Genomic DNA, 13474 nt, shown 5'->3' on the forward strand with positions numbered 1-13474 from the left:
ATAACAGTGTATGAGATGGTCTTCCATAATATTGAAAGTAAATTTTTCAGGAGTGTAAAATTTCAATACAGATATCACTCAGTATTTGTGTTTTCTTCTCTTTCTAGAGTTGTAAAGATGTGGCACCTGTGGAGAAGACTATTAAGTTGCTTCCCAGTAGCCATGTTGCAAGACTACAAATATTCAGTGTAGAAGGACAAAAGGCAATTCAGATCAAACATCAGGATGAGGTTAATTGGATAGCGGGTGATATTATGCATAATCTTATTTTTCAAATGTATGATGAAGGAGAAAGAGAAATCAATATAACATCAGCTTTAGCAGAAAAAATTAAAGTAAGTATCTCTAACAGATTGGTTGTTTGTAAGAACTTTTTAAATTTTATGTTTGTAAGACTGAACAAGTGTTTTATGGGTAGCCTCTAAAATAAGAAGCTTGTCACAGAAAAGTTATACTATCATTTCAAATTCTAAGCAGAATAAGCTTTTTTCATGGAATAGATTGAAATGCAAATGATTCATGTGTGACAAAATTATACTTAGAAAAATGATTTTGACACTTAAAAATCTAGGTTTTGGCATTTTGTTTAGTTGTGCTCTTCCTGACTAGCTATTCTTCTGCAATCACAATCAACATCACCTTGATAAAGCTAGCAATAAATTGGTAGCAGTTCTGAAGCAGTGAAACAGTGTTGTTAACCACAGAGCCTCTATTTGGCCATTGGAAATTATTGAAATTGGTATACCACTCTAAAAATACGATTCTCAGGAAAGAGTTTTGTTGGTCCTCATGAACCTGCTGTCATCTAAATATGACATTTGTAACTTGATAGGGTTGAATCTGCATATTGAAACTTAACACCTCACTGAACAGGGAGCCAAATCAAAATGTTAAGAGTCTTATTACATAAAGTAGACAGCTTTTTAGCATTCCCTTTATGGATGACTGAAAGAATAGTGGACAGTCTATGCTTGCTTCTTTCAAAGTTCAGTTTGTTGTTCTATAATGAGACACATACATTCTCCAAAATCACTCTGCTGTGCAAAATTGTGCAATAAAAAATCACAGGGCTTATGAGGGAAAATGGAAACTAGAGGCACAATACTCAAACTTTCTCAGTAACCCGTTAAGAGAACCTAATAAAATAGTGGCGAAAACAATAATGATAATACATGTTAAATGTTAAGAAATACATAAATACTGTAATAATATGGGAGGTTACCTAGCTTGATGAAGCAGTGATTGCAGCTTTTGAGTTACTGTGAAGTGGTGGAAGGAAGGTTGTCTGAAAGTGAGAGGAAAGTTGTTTTAACAGTCTGTGGATGAGCGTGGCTCATTAACACATAGCCAACTGAGGTGACTGATAGGTGTTTGAGGTGCAACATTTTTTGTGTTCCCACTTGGTTGGTTCAGCTGGGTACAGTTTTCTGTGTTGACCTAGTTTTTTCATAGATGAAATCGTACCTAAGCAAAAGTAAAATTTGCCTTATGCTTAAGTTGTTTACTGATAATTGTATTGGAACAAATTTGCATTTTCAAAGTAAACATAATTGTACTGGAACAAATTTGCGTTTTCAAAGTAAGCATTGTAACAGAACTTACTGTACTTTTTTCCCTTGACATCTATGGAGATAAAATTCCCAAGTGTGGAAAAATAATTTATCAGAATTCCAGGCTTTTTGAGGTAGTTAGAAATAAGCATTCCTCCATGTCTGGAGAGCTGACATTTACAGACTCTTAGTACAGAGTCCCAATTAGCCAAATTTTTGGAGAGTTAACACATTTGGCACTGTGTAGGAATTGCTCTTTCACACTGGTATACACCATACCCATCTTGTGTTTCCAAACATAAGATCTGGTAATTCAAAAGAATTATTTAGCCATGGGTTCAACTGACCTGAGTTTTAAAATCTTATTTGGAACAATGCTTGTTCTAGCCAGCTTTTTTTTCCCCTTCATAATGAGGGAAGAGAGAATTGAGATAGAAATAATTCTGATTCTGCTTAGAAAGGAGATAAGCCATTTTTATCTCTATAAGCAGATTTGAAGGTAAGTAGTGGTTTAATAGTGGTGCCAGGGATGTGGCTTCTGAACTGTTTCCTTGCTTTCTCACAATCATGCTTCCACTTCCTCCTTTCTTAAGAAGTTTAAGAAAAACATTGACTGGAGAGCCTGTCCCTATCATACCTTCTCTAAGGTTGTTGCCCGCATTTGACACATTTTGCCTCTAATTTGGTAATTATGTATGTCTGTGCACTTCTTCATTGACAGTAAAAGATAGTGAATACTCCTTTTTACTTAAGTTGAATGTACAGCCTTTACAGTGGTTTTGTGGTGTTGAGAGAATTAAGCCAAGATAGAAGGAAGTCAGCCTGAACTGAGCTGGGGAATCTATTGAGGGGAGTACACAGCCAGGGTGAGTGAGGAAAGCCTTTTATCTTTTTTGTGGAACTCCTACTTGCTTATTTTCCTTTTTTTTTTTAATACAATGAAGAACAGAGACTAAAGATGGTTTTAAAAGATAAAAAGGTAACTAAAAACATTAGAGCAGCATAAACTAAGAAACAATATTAGTGATTTTCATTAAAAAGTTAATTCACCATGGGCCAGGCGTGGTGGCTCACACCTGTAATCCCAGCACTTTGGGAGGACAAGGCAGGTGGATCACGAGGTCAAGAGTTCAAGACCAGCCTGGCCAAGATGGTGAAACCCCATCTCTACTAAAAAAAAAATACAAAAATTAGCCAGGCGTGATGGTGGGCACCTGTAATCCCAGCTACTCAGGAGGCTGAGAGAGAGAATTGCTTGAACCCGAGAGTCGGAGGTTGCAGTGAACCGAGATTGCGCCACTGCACTCCAGCCTGGGCGACAGAGCGAGACTTATCTCAAAAAAAAAAAAAAAGTTAATTCACCACGATCAAGTAGGCTTTATTTTTGAGATTCAGGGTTGGTTCAATATACGCAAATAAAGTGTGATTCACCACATAAAATTAAAACCGTATGATTTAATATGGTTTCAATAGATGCGGAAAATGCTTTTGATAAAATCCAACATCCTTAGTGATAAAAGCCATCACTAGACATTGAAGAACACACCTTAAGATAATGAGAGCCATCCATGACAAACCCACAGCCAACATCATACCGAACAGACAAAAGCTGGAACCATTCTCCTTGAGAACTGGAATAAGACAAGGAAGCCTGCTCTCAACAATTCTATTCAACATAGTACTGGAAGTTCTACCCAGAGCAATCAGGCAAGAGAAAAATAAAAGGTGTCCAAATAGGAAAAGAAGTCAAACTGTCTCCTCGTTGTGGAGATGATTCTATACCTAGAAAACACTAAAGACTCTGGCAAAATCCTTCTGGAGCTGATAAACAACTTCAGTAGGGTTTCAGAATGCAAAATCAGTGTACAAAAACCAGTAGCATTTCTGTACTGTGTTTTAAGCCGAAAGCCAAATCAGTAACACAGTCCCATTTATGGTAGCCACAAAAAACGCAATGCCTAGGAATACATCTAACCAAGGAAGTGAAAGATCTCTGCAAGGAGAACTGCAAAACACTACTGAAAGAAATCGTAGATGATACCCAAAAAAGAGAAAAACATTTTCATGCTCATGAGTCAGAAGAACTAGTATCATTAAAGTGACCATACTGCCCAAAGCGATCTACAGATTCAGTGTTGTTCCTATCAAACTACTGTCATTTTTCACAGAATTGGAAAAAAGCTATTCTAAAATTCATATGGAACTAAAAAAGAGCTCAAATAGCCAAAGTAATCCTAAGCAAAAATAACAAAATAAGAGGCATCACACTACCCATCTTCAAACTGCACTACAGAGCTACAGTAACCAAAACAGCATGCTACTGGTACAAAACCAAACACATAGACCAATGGCGGAGGTTAGAGAACCCAGAAATAAAACTGTACACATACAGCTATCTGATCTTTGACAAAGGCAACAATAACAAGCAATGGGAAAGGACTCCCTATTCAATAAATGGTACCGGGGTAACTGGCTAGTCATATGCAGAAGAATGAAACTGGATCCCTACCTTTTAACATATACAAAAATCAACTCAGGATGGATTAAAGACTTAAATGTAAAACTTCAAACCGTAAAAATTCTAGAAGAAAACCTAGGAAATAGCCATTCTGGATGTCGGCCTTGGCAAAGAATTTATGACCAAGTCCCCAAAAGCAGTTACAACACAAACAAAAATTGACAAGTGGGACCTAATCAAACTAAAGAGCTGCACAGCAAAAGAAACTACCAACAGTGTAAACAGACAGCCTACAGAATGGGAAAAAATGTTAACAAGCTATATATTCTAAAAAGGTCTAATATCCAGAATCTATAAGGAACTTTAACAAACAAAAAACAACCCCATTTAAAAAATGGGCAAAGGGTATGAACAGATAACTTGTTAAGAAAAGACATACATGTGGTCAGCAAATATGTGAAAAAATGTTCAACATCATAATAATCATAGAGAAGTGCAAGTCAAAAGCAATGAGATACCATCTCACACCAGTCAGAATGTCTATATTTAAAACATCAAAAAATAACAGATGTTGGCAAGGTTTTGGAGAAAAGGGAACACTTATGCAGTGTCAGTGGGACTGTAAATTAGTTCAGCCACTGTGGAGAGCAGTTTGGAGATTTCTCAACCTTAAATAGAACTACCATTTGAACCAGCAATACCATTACTGTATATATACCCAAAGGAAAATGTACCATTTCAGCAAATATACATGCAGTTCTCTGTTTATCTCAGCACTATTCACAACAGCAAAGACATAGGTGCCTATCAGTAGTGGATTGGATAAAGAAAATAAGGATCAAGAAAATACACCACGGAATACTACACAGCCATAAAAAAGAACAAAATCATGTCCTTTGCAGCAACATGGATGCAGCTGTAGGCCATTATCCTAAGTGAATTAATGCAGGAAGAGGAACCCAAATACTGAATGGTCTCACTTATAAGTGGGAGCTAAACATTAAATACACATGGACATAAAAATATAGGAAAAGTAGACACTGGAGATTCCAAAAGAGGGGAGGGTAGTAGAGGAGCAAGGGTTGAAAAACTACCTGTTGGGTACTACGCTCATTACCTGGGTGATGAGATAACTCATAGACCAAATCTCAGTGACATGCAATTTACCCATGTAACAAACCTGTACATGTACCCACTGAACCTAAAAGTAGAGGAAAAATAAAGTGTAATTTAGAAATTTTTTTAAAAAAGACTATTAGTGATTTTAAGGCCAGATGTGGTGGCACACACATGTAATCCCAGCACTTTGGAAGGCTGAGGTGGGAGGATTGCTGGAGGCTAGGAGTTTAAGACCAGCCTGGGCAACATAGTGAGACCACATCTCAACAAAAAATTAGGCAGACCTGGTGGCGCATGCTTGTAGTCTCACTACTCATGAGACGGGCAGGAGCATTGCTTGAGCCCAGGAATTGGAGCCTCCAGTGAGCTATGATCATTGCACTCCAACCTGGCCTACAGAGCAAGACCTTGTCTATAAAAACCAAAAATAAAAATAGAATATGAGTGATTTTAAAATCACAACTATAGAAGGCTAAATAAAAGTAGAGAGAAAGTTGAGGTCAGAATTCTTAAATAGAAAGTATTGGGAGTTTAAAAGTAAGGACAGAGTAGAACAAACAACTTGAAAAAGTATGGATTAAGTGACAAAATATGGAATGTAGGAGGTATAAATTAATACAGAACTAAAAGCACCCAAGAAGAAATTAAGGCCAAAGTATGGCCAGAAAGTTAGATCAAACTTCTTTTTGCTTACCTTGCTGAGTAAGAATAATGTCCACCTAGATCTCATTCAAAGCCTTCCCGTAAATAGGATTCTTTTCAAAAAATAATTGAATATTGCTTTTCAGAATTAATCACATGATCTGATTTATATGTTACTTTTAAACGATAATGGCCACAGTGATACTTTTGTGGCAAAGCTCTAAAGAAATGACTTAAGAATTTTTATTTTATCTCACTAAAAAATAGGGCAACATTAACAACAAAGACAAAGAGGATGCTTTTGTATCATAGTAGTATATGAACCACACCATTTCTGACCATAAAGAGACTTTTTTCTTGGGGGTGAAGAAGACGGATTATAATGTAGTTTTAAGAGTAAGGTAAGTGGCAGTAAGGGAACATTAGACAGACGAAGCTTTATTATTCTTAAATATATCTTTTTCTCCTAGGTTAATTGGACTCCTGAGATTAACAAAGAACACTTGCTACAGGGTCTACTTCCTGATGTGCAAGTACCAACATCTGTAAAAGATATGCGCTATTGCCAGGTTTCATTCCAAGATGATCATGTGTCTTTGGAAAGTGCATTTACAGTAAGGTTTGTGGACTCATTATATTTTGCAGCCTATGGCAACAAAATACTTTCCTCCAGTGCACATATATGAAAGTTGTTTTTAATGTAAAAATATTATGGTTTCTATGAAATATAATAGATTGTCTTTGGAATAAAGTGTCATTGGTGATAGCAATTAATTTTTGTCATCACTATAACCTTGCACTGAATTGGCCCTCTAGTAGCTGGAACCTTCATTAAAGGAAAGTTTAGTGCCAGCAACAGTGAAAACACCTGCAAAATGACAAAGACGTGAAAAATACAAAAGATACAGTGTGATCAGTCAGTGTTGTTCAGAAGGAAAAATCCTTTCATTGCTTAGTGATAATTTTTAAAGCTGAGAGTCCAACCAGAGTTAATATGTAGAACTCATATTGAAGGGACAGAATTAAGTGAATGTGTAAGAAAAACCTTTATACTGGCCTATCAATTTCTTGGCCACCTCTTTTCCAATAACCTCTTGCACTTTAACTCCTCTACCCATTTCTGTACTTTTCCCAACACTTAGGATAGTTCTGTTTTGGAGATAAAATTTTCAAATTTTCCTGCATTCTGACCGTAATGAGATCTCTCAATGAGTTAACTCATCTGTTTTTTTTGTCATAATTTCCTTTTAATCCAGCATAAATACTGTGACTTAACATGTCTGTAAATTTTTGGTCCATATTCTCTACTATCTTTGCAAAGTGTCTTTTTCCTATTTTCTTTTGGATTAATAGCAGATGATATAAATTAAACAGTTATTTGAAGGAGTGTTATTTGAGTTATTGGATATGAACATTATATATGTGTTATTCTGTAGCATGTTGGAACTACTTCAATTAATGGTGTCACTAAAGACTTCTAACTTGTTAAACAATTTCAGACCACTTCCTGATGAACCTAAACATTTAAAATGTGAAATGAAAGGAGGAAAAACAGTACAGATGGGCCAAGAGCTTCAAGGAGAAGTAGGTTAGTATGGCTTGCTTTAAAAAACAAACAACAGGCCGGGCGCGGTGGCTCAAGCTTGTAATCCCAGCACTTTGGGAGGCCGAGGCGGGCGAATCACGAGGTCAGGAGATCGAGACCACGGTGAAACCCCGTCTCTACTAAAAATACAAAAAATTAGCCGGGCGTCGTGGTGGGCGCCTGTAGTCCCAGCTACTCGGAGAGGCTGAGGCAGGAGAATGGCGTGAACCCGGGAGGCGGAGCTTGCAGTGAGCCGAGATTGCGCCACTGCACTCCAGCCTGGGTGACAGAGCAAGACTCCGTCTCAAAAAAAAAAAAAAAAACAAAAAAAAAAACTTCTCTGGTGTTTCCTTCCATGAATGTTTTAGATACATAATCTGAAAGGAAAGCTTTTGGGTTCACATAATGTTATTGGTTTAAAATCTGTTGTCAGATAAGATTGAAGTATTTTCATTATCTTTGCCCAGGCTGACATAGCTTTGAAATCAGTTTGACAAACATATTTTGTCGAAAAAATTCTTGCCTTTTGTTAGAAGTAGTATTACTAATTAAAAGTTAACAATAAAAATATAAAGTAAGCTTGGCATGGTACACATGCCTGTAGTCCCAGTTACCCAGGAGGCTGAGGCGAGAGGATTGCCTGAGCCAAGGGGTTTGAGGCCAGCCTGGACAAAATAGTGATACTGTACTCCTAAAAAAATTCTTTTTTTTTTTTTTTTACATTACACTTTAAGTTCTGGGGTACCTGTGCAGAAGATGCAGGTTTGTTACATAGGTATACACATGTCATGGTGGTTTGCTGCACCCATCAACCCGTCATCTACATTAGGTACTTCTCTTAAATGCCATTCCTCCCCTAGCCCCGACTCCCCAACAGGCCCTGGTGTGTAGTGTTCCCCTCCCTGTGTCCATGTGTTCTCATTGTTCAACTTGCACTTTAAGAGTAAGAACATGCGGTGTTTGGTTTTCTGTTTCTGTGTTAGTTTGCTGAGAACGATGGTTTCCAGCTTCATCCATGTCCCTGCAAAAGACATGAACTCATCATTTTTTATGGCTGCATAGTATTCCATGGTGTCTATGTGCCACATTTTCTTTATCTAATCTATCATTGATGGGCATTTGGGTTAAAAAATTCTTTTTTAAGGCAGGGGTTGCAATCCTAGTCTCTGATAAAATAGACTTTAAACCAACAAAGATTAAAAGAGAGAAAGAAGGCCATTACATAATGGTAAAGGGATCAATTCAACAAGAAGAGCTAACTATCCTAAATATATATGCACCCAACACAGGAGCACCCAGATTCATAAAGCAAGTCCTGAGTGACCTACAAAGGGACTTAAACTCCCACACAGTAATAATGGGAGATTTTAACACCCCACTGTCAACATTAGACAGATCAATGAGACAGAAAGTTAACAAGGATATCTAGGAATTGAACTCAGCTCTGCACAAAGTGGACCTAATAGACATCTACAAAACTCTCCACCCCAAATCAACAGAATATACATTTTTTTCAGCACCACACCACACCTATTCCAAAATTGACCACATAGTTGGAAGTAAAGCTCTCCTCAGCAACTGTAAAAGAACAGAAATTATAACAAACTGTCTTTCAGACCACAGTGCAATCTAGACTAGAACTCAGGATTAAGAAACTCACTGAAAACCGCTCAACTACGTGGAAACTGAACAACCTGCTCCTGAATGACTACTGGGTACATAACGAAATGAAGGCAGAAATAAAGATGTTCTTTGAAACCAATGAGAACAAAGACACAACATACCAGAATCTCTGGGACACATTCAAAGCAGTGTGTAGAGGGAAATTTATAGCACTAAATGCCCACAAGAGAAAGCAGGAAAGATCCAAAATTGACACCCTAACATCACAATTAAAAGAACTAGAAAAGCAAGAGCAAACACATTCAAAAGCTAGCAGAAGGCTAGAAATAACTAAAATCAGAGCAGAACTGAAGGAAATAGAGACACAAAAAACCCTTCAAAAAATTAATGAATCCAGGAGCTGGTTTTTTGAAAAGATCAACAAAACTGATAGACCACTAGCAAGACTAATAAAGAAGAAAAGAGAGAAGAATCAAATAGATGCAATAAAAAATGAAAAAGGGGATATCACCACCGATCCCACAGAGATACAATCTACCAACAGAGAATACTACAAACACCTTTACGCAAATAAACTAGAAAATCTAGAAGAAATGGATAAATTCCTGGACACATACACCCTCCCAAGACTAAACCAGGAAGAAGTTGAATCTCTGAATAGACCAATAACAGGCTCTGAAATTGTGGCAATAATCAATAGCTTACCAACCAAAAAGAGTCCAGGACCTGATGGATTCACAGCCGAATTCTACCAGAGGTACAAGGAGGAACTGGTACCATTCCTTCTGAAACTATTCCAATAAATAGAAAAAGAGGGAATCCTCCCTAACACATTTTATGAGGCCAGCATCGTCCTGATACCAAAGCCTGGCAGAGACACAACCAAAAAAGAGAATTTCAGACCAATATCCTTGATGAACATTGATGCAAAAATCCTCAGTAAAATACTGGCAAACCGAATCCAGCAGCACATCAAAAAGCTTATCCACCTTGATCAAGTGGGCTTCATCCCTGGGATGCAAGGCTGGTTCAACATACGCAAATCAATAAATGTAATCCAGCATATAAACAGAACCAAAGACAAAAACCACATGATTATCTCAATAGATGCAGAAAAGGCCTTTGACAAAATTCAACAACCCTTCATGCTAAAAACTCTCAATAAATTAGGTATTGATGGGATGTATCTCAAAATCATAAGAGCTATCTATGACAAACCCACAGCCAATATCTTACTGAATGGGCAAAAACTGGAAGCATTCCCTTTGAAAACTGTCACAAGACAGGGATGCCCTCTCTCACCGCTCCTATTCAACATGGTGCTGGAAGTTCTGGCCAGGGCAATCAGGCAGGAGAAGGAAATAAAGGGTATTCAATTAGGGAAAGAGGAAGTCAAATTGTCCCTGTTTGCAGATGACATGATTGTATATCTAGAAAACCCCATCGTCTCAGCCCAAAATCTCCTTAAGCTGATTAGCAACTTCAGCAAAGTCTCAGGATACAAAATCAATGTACAAAAATCACAAGCATTCTTGTACACCAATCACAGACAAACAGAGAGCCAAATCATGAGTGAACTCCCATTCACAATTGCTTCAAAGAGAATAAGATACCTAGGAATCCAACTTACAAGGGATGTGAAGGACCTCTTCAAGGAGAACTACAAAGCACTGGTCGATGAAATAAAAGAGGATACAAACAAATGGAAGAACATTCCATGCTCATGGGTTGGAAGAATCAATATCGTGAAAATGGCCATACTGCCCAAGGTAATTTATAGATTCAGTGCCATCCCCATCAAGCTAGCAATGACTTTTCTTCACAGAATTGGAAAAAACTACTTTAAAGTTCATATGGAACCAAAAAAGAGCCCGCATCGCCAAGTCAGTTCTAAGCCGAAAGAACAAAGCTGGAGGCATCACACTACCTGACTTCAAACTATACTACAAGGCTACAGTAACCAAAACAGCATGGTACTGGTACCACAACAGAGACATAGATCAATGGAACAGAACAGAGCCCTCAGAAATAATGCCACATATCTACAACTATCTGATCTTTGACAAACCTGACAAAAACAAGCAATGGGGAAAGGATTCCCTATTTAATAAATGGTGCTGGGAAAACTGGCTAGCTATATGTAGAAAGCTGAAACTGGATCCCTTCCTTACACCTTATACAAAAATTAATTCAAGATGGATTAAAGACTTACATGTTAGACCTAAAACCATAAAAACCCTAGAAGAAAACCTAGGCAATACCATTCAGGACATAGGCATGGGCAAGGACTTCATGTCTAAAACACCAAAAGCAATGGCAGCAAAAGCCAAAATTGATAAATGGGATCTAATTAAACTAAAGAGCTTCTGCACAGCAAAAGAAACTACCATCAGAGTGAACAGGCAACCTACAAAATGGGAGAAAATTTTCGCAACCTAGTCATCTGACAAAGGGCTAATATCCAGAATCTACAATGAACTCAAACAAATTTACAAGAAAAAAACAACCCCATCAAAAAGTGGGCAAAGGACATGAACAGACACTTCTCAAAAGAAGACATTTATGCAGCCAAAAAACACATGAAGAAATGCTCATCATCACTGGCCATCAGAGAAATGCAAATCAAAACCACAATGAGATACCATCTCACACCAGTTAGAATGGCCATCATTCAAAAGTCAGGAAACAACAGGTGCTGGAGAGGATGTGGAGACTTTTACACTATTGGTGGGACTGTAAACTAGTTCAACCATTGTGGAAGTCAGTGTGGCGATTCCTCAGGGACTTAGAACTAGAAATACCATTTGACCCAGCCATCCCATTACTGGGTATATACCCAAAAGACTGTAAATCATGCTGCTGTAAAGACACATGCACACGTATGTTTATTGCGGCACTATTCACAATAGCAAAGAGTTGGAACCAACCCAAATGTCCAACAACGATAGACTGGATTAAGAAAATGTGGCACATAGACACCATGGAATACTATGCAGCCATAAAAAATGATGAGTTCGTGTCCTTTGTAGGGACATGGATGAAACTGGAAACCATCTTTCTCAGTAAACTATCGCAAGGACAGAAAACCAAACACCACATGTTCTCACTCATAGGTGGGAATTGAACAGTGAGAACACATGGACACAGGAAGGGGAACATCACACTCCGGGGACTGTTGTGGGGTGGGGGGAGGGGGAGGGACAGCATTAGGAGATATACCTAATGCTAAATGACGAGTTAATGGGTGCAGCACACCAACATGGCACATGGATACATATGTAACAAACCTGCACACTGTGCACATGTACCCTAAAACCTAAAGTATAATAATAAAAAAACAAACAAAAAATTCTTTTTTAAACATAAAAGTATAACGTACATGTATGAATGGATTCGTATGTATTTTTTCTTATGTCTAGAAAATTACATTAAAATATTTTCAAATTTTCATGGTAAAAAAATCTGATTAACATTAGCATCGTGTTAAACATAGTTGAAAATATACTTATGTAAATTCTTGATGTTTATTTTGTAGTGAATTAAAAAATGAGTATAATTATTTTTGTACCAAAAATTAGTAAGAGAACAAAGAGTAAGTTTCTAGGCGTGTTTTTATAGTGTATCGTAGATATTTATATCTTCTATTAAAAGATAATACTAAAATAAAACTTTCTCCTTTTTTAGTTATAATAATTACGGATCAGTACGGAAATCAGATTCAAGCATTTTCACCAAGTTCTTTATCTTCTTTGTCAATTGCTGGGGTTGGACTTGATAGCTCAAATTTGAAAACAACCTTTCAGGTATGGTTACTTTCTATACCATTTTGGTTTGGTTCATTCTATTGTTGTATGTGTAACAAAAAGTTTGGGAAAAACTAGTATAACAAAAACGTTTGATTTTAGTTTTTAAATTGAAGAGTCATAAAAGGCATTTAAAAAACTTGAAAAAGTTTGAACATATCCAGAAATAAACATAGAATGAGTATTTCTTGTGTTCCCATCATCTTCAACAGTCATCGTTCTCCCCATACCATATCATTTTGAAGCAAATTCCAGACGTCATACCGTTTTATCCATAAAGATTGTGGTATATAGATTTTTTTGATAGCTTTTCATAGTAGCTGTTTAAGTAAAATTTCTTTCTGTTTAAACCCTGTATTAACAGGATGATGAGGAGAAAAATCATTATAAAGGTTTGCAACTGTGCAGTTAATTCATGTTGGCTTAAAAAATAAAAACTCTGGTGGAATTCTTTCAGTTTAAAACAAACAAGCATGCTGTACTCTGCTTAGAGAAGTAAAGACAGCTTTAGGGAAAAGGACGTGCTGGAGTTGGGTCTTCAAGGAACCTGCCAGTAGTAGTCCACAGTGGGTGAGAGAGAAGATCTCTCAGGTCAAAGGGAAGTTAAATTCATTTAGATCATTGAATGCTTTTTAAAACTTTTCCTCCTTTGAGAGTTTCTATTACACTTTTTCTTAACAGGCCACTCACAAAA

At 37.2% G+C, this 13474-nt stretch overlaps 1 protein-coding gene across 4 annotated transcripts in view; it reads left to right on the plus strand.

Moving 5' to 3' along the window:
* SMCHD1 (structural maintenance of chromosomes flexible hinge domain containing 1) overlaps window positions 1–13474 on the plus strand; it is a 154010-nt gene that overhangs the window by 76709 nt on the left and 63827 nt on the right. For all 4 annotated transcript variants that reach the window (XR_004029653.1, XM_030810685.1, XM_030810687.1 and 1 more), the window contains 4 exons: window positions 108–335; window positions 6240–6388; window positions 7269–7357; window positions 12662–12780. Coding sequence is in view for 3 of the 4 variants with exons in the window: in XM_030810685.1 (XP_030666545.1) it covers window positions 108–335; window positions 6240–6388; window positions 7269–7357; window positions 12662–12780 (585 nt within the window). In the remaining variant the exon portion in view is untranslated. The remainder of the gene's footprint in view (window positions 1–107; window positions 336–6239; window positions 6389–7268; window positions 7358–12661; window positions 12781–13474) is intronic.

Source organism: Nomascus leucogenys, chromosome 4 (genome assembly GCF_006542625.1).
Source record: "Nomascus leucogenys isolate Asia chromosome 4, Asia_NLE_v1, whole genome shotgun sequence".
NCBI lineage: Eukaryota > Metazoa > Chordata > Mammalia > Primates > Hylobatidae > Nomascus > Nomascus leucogenys.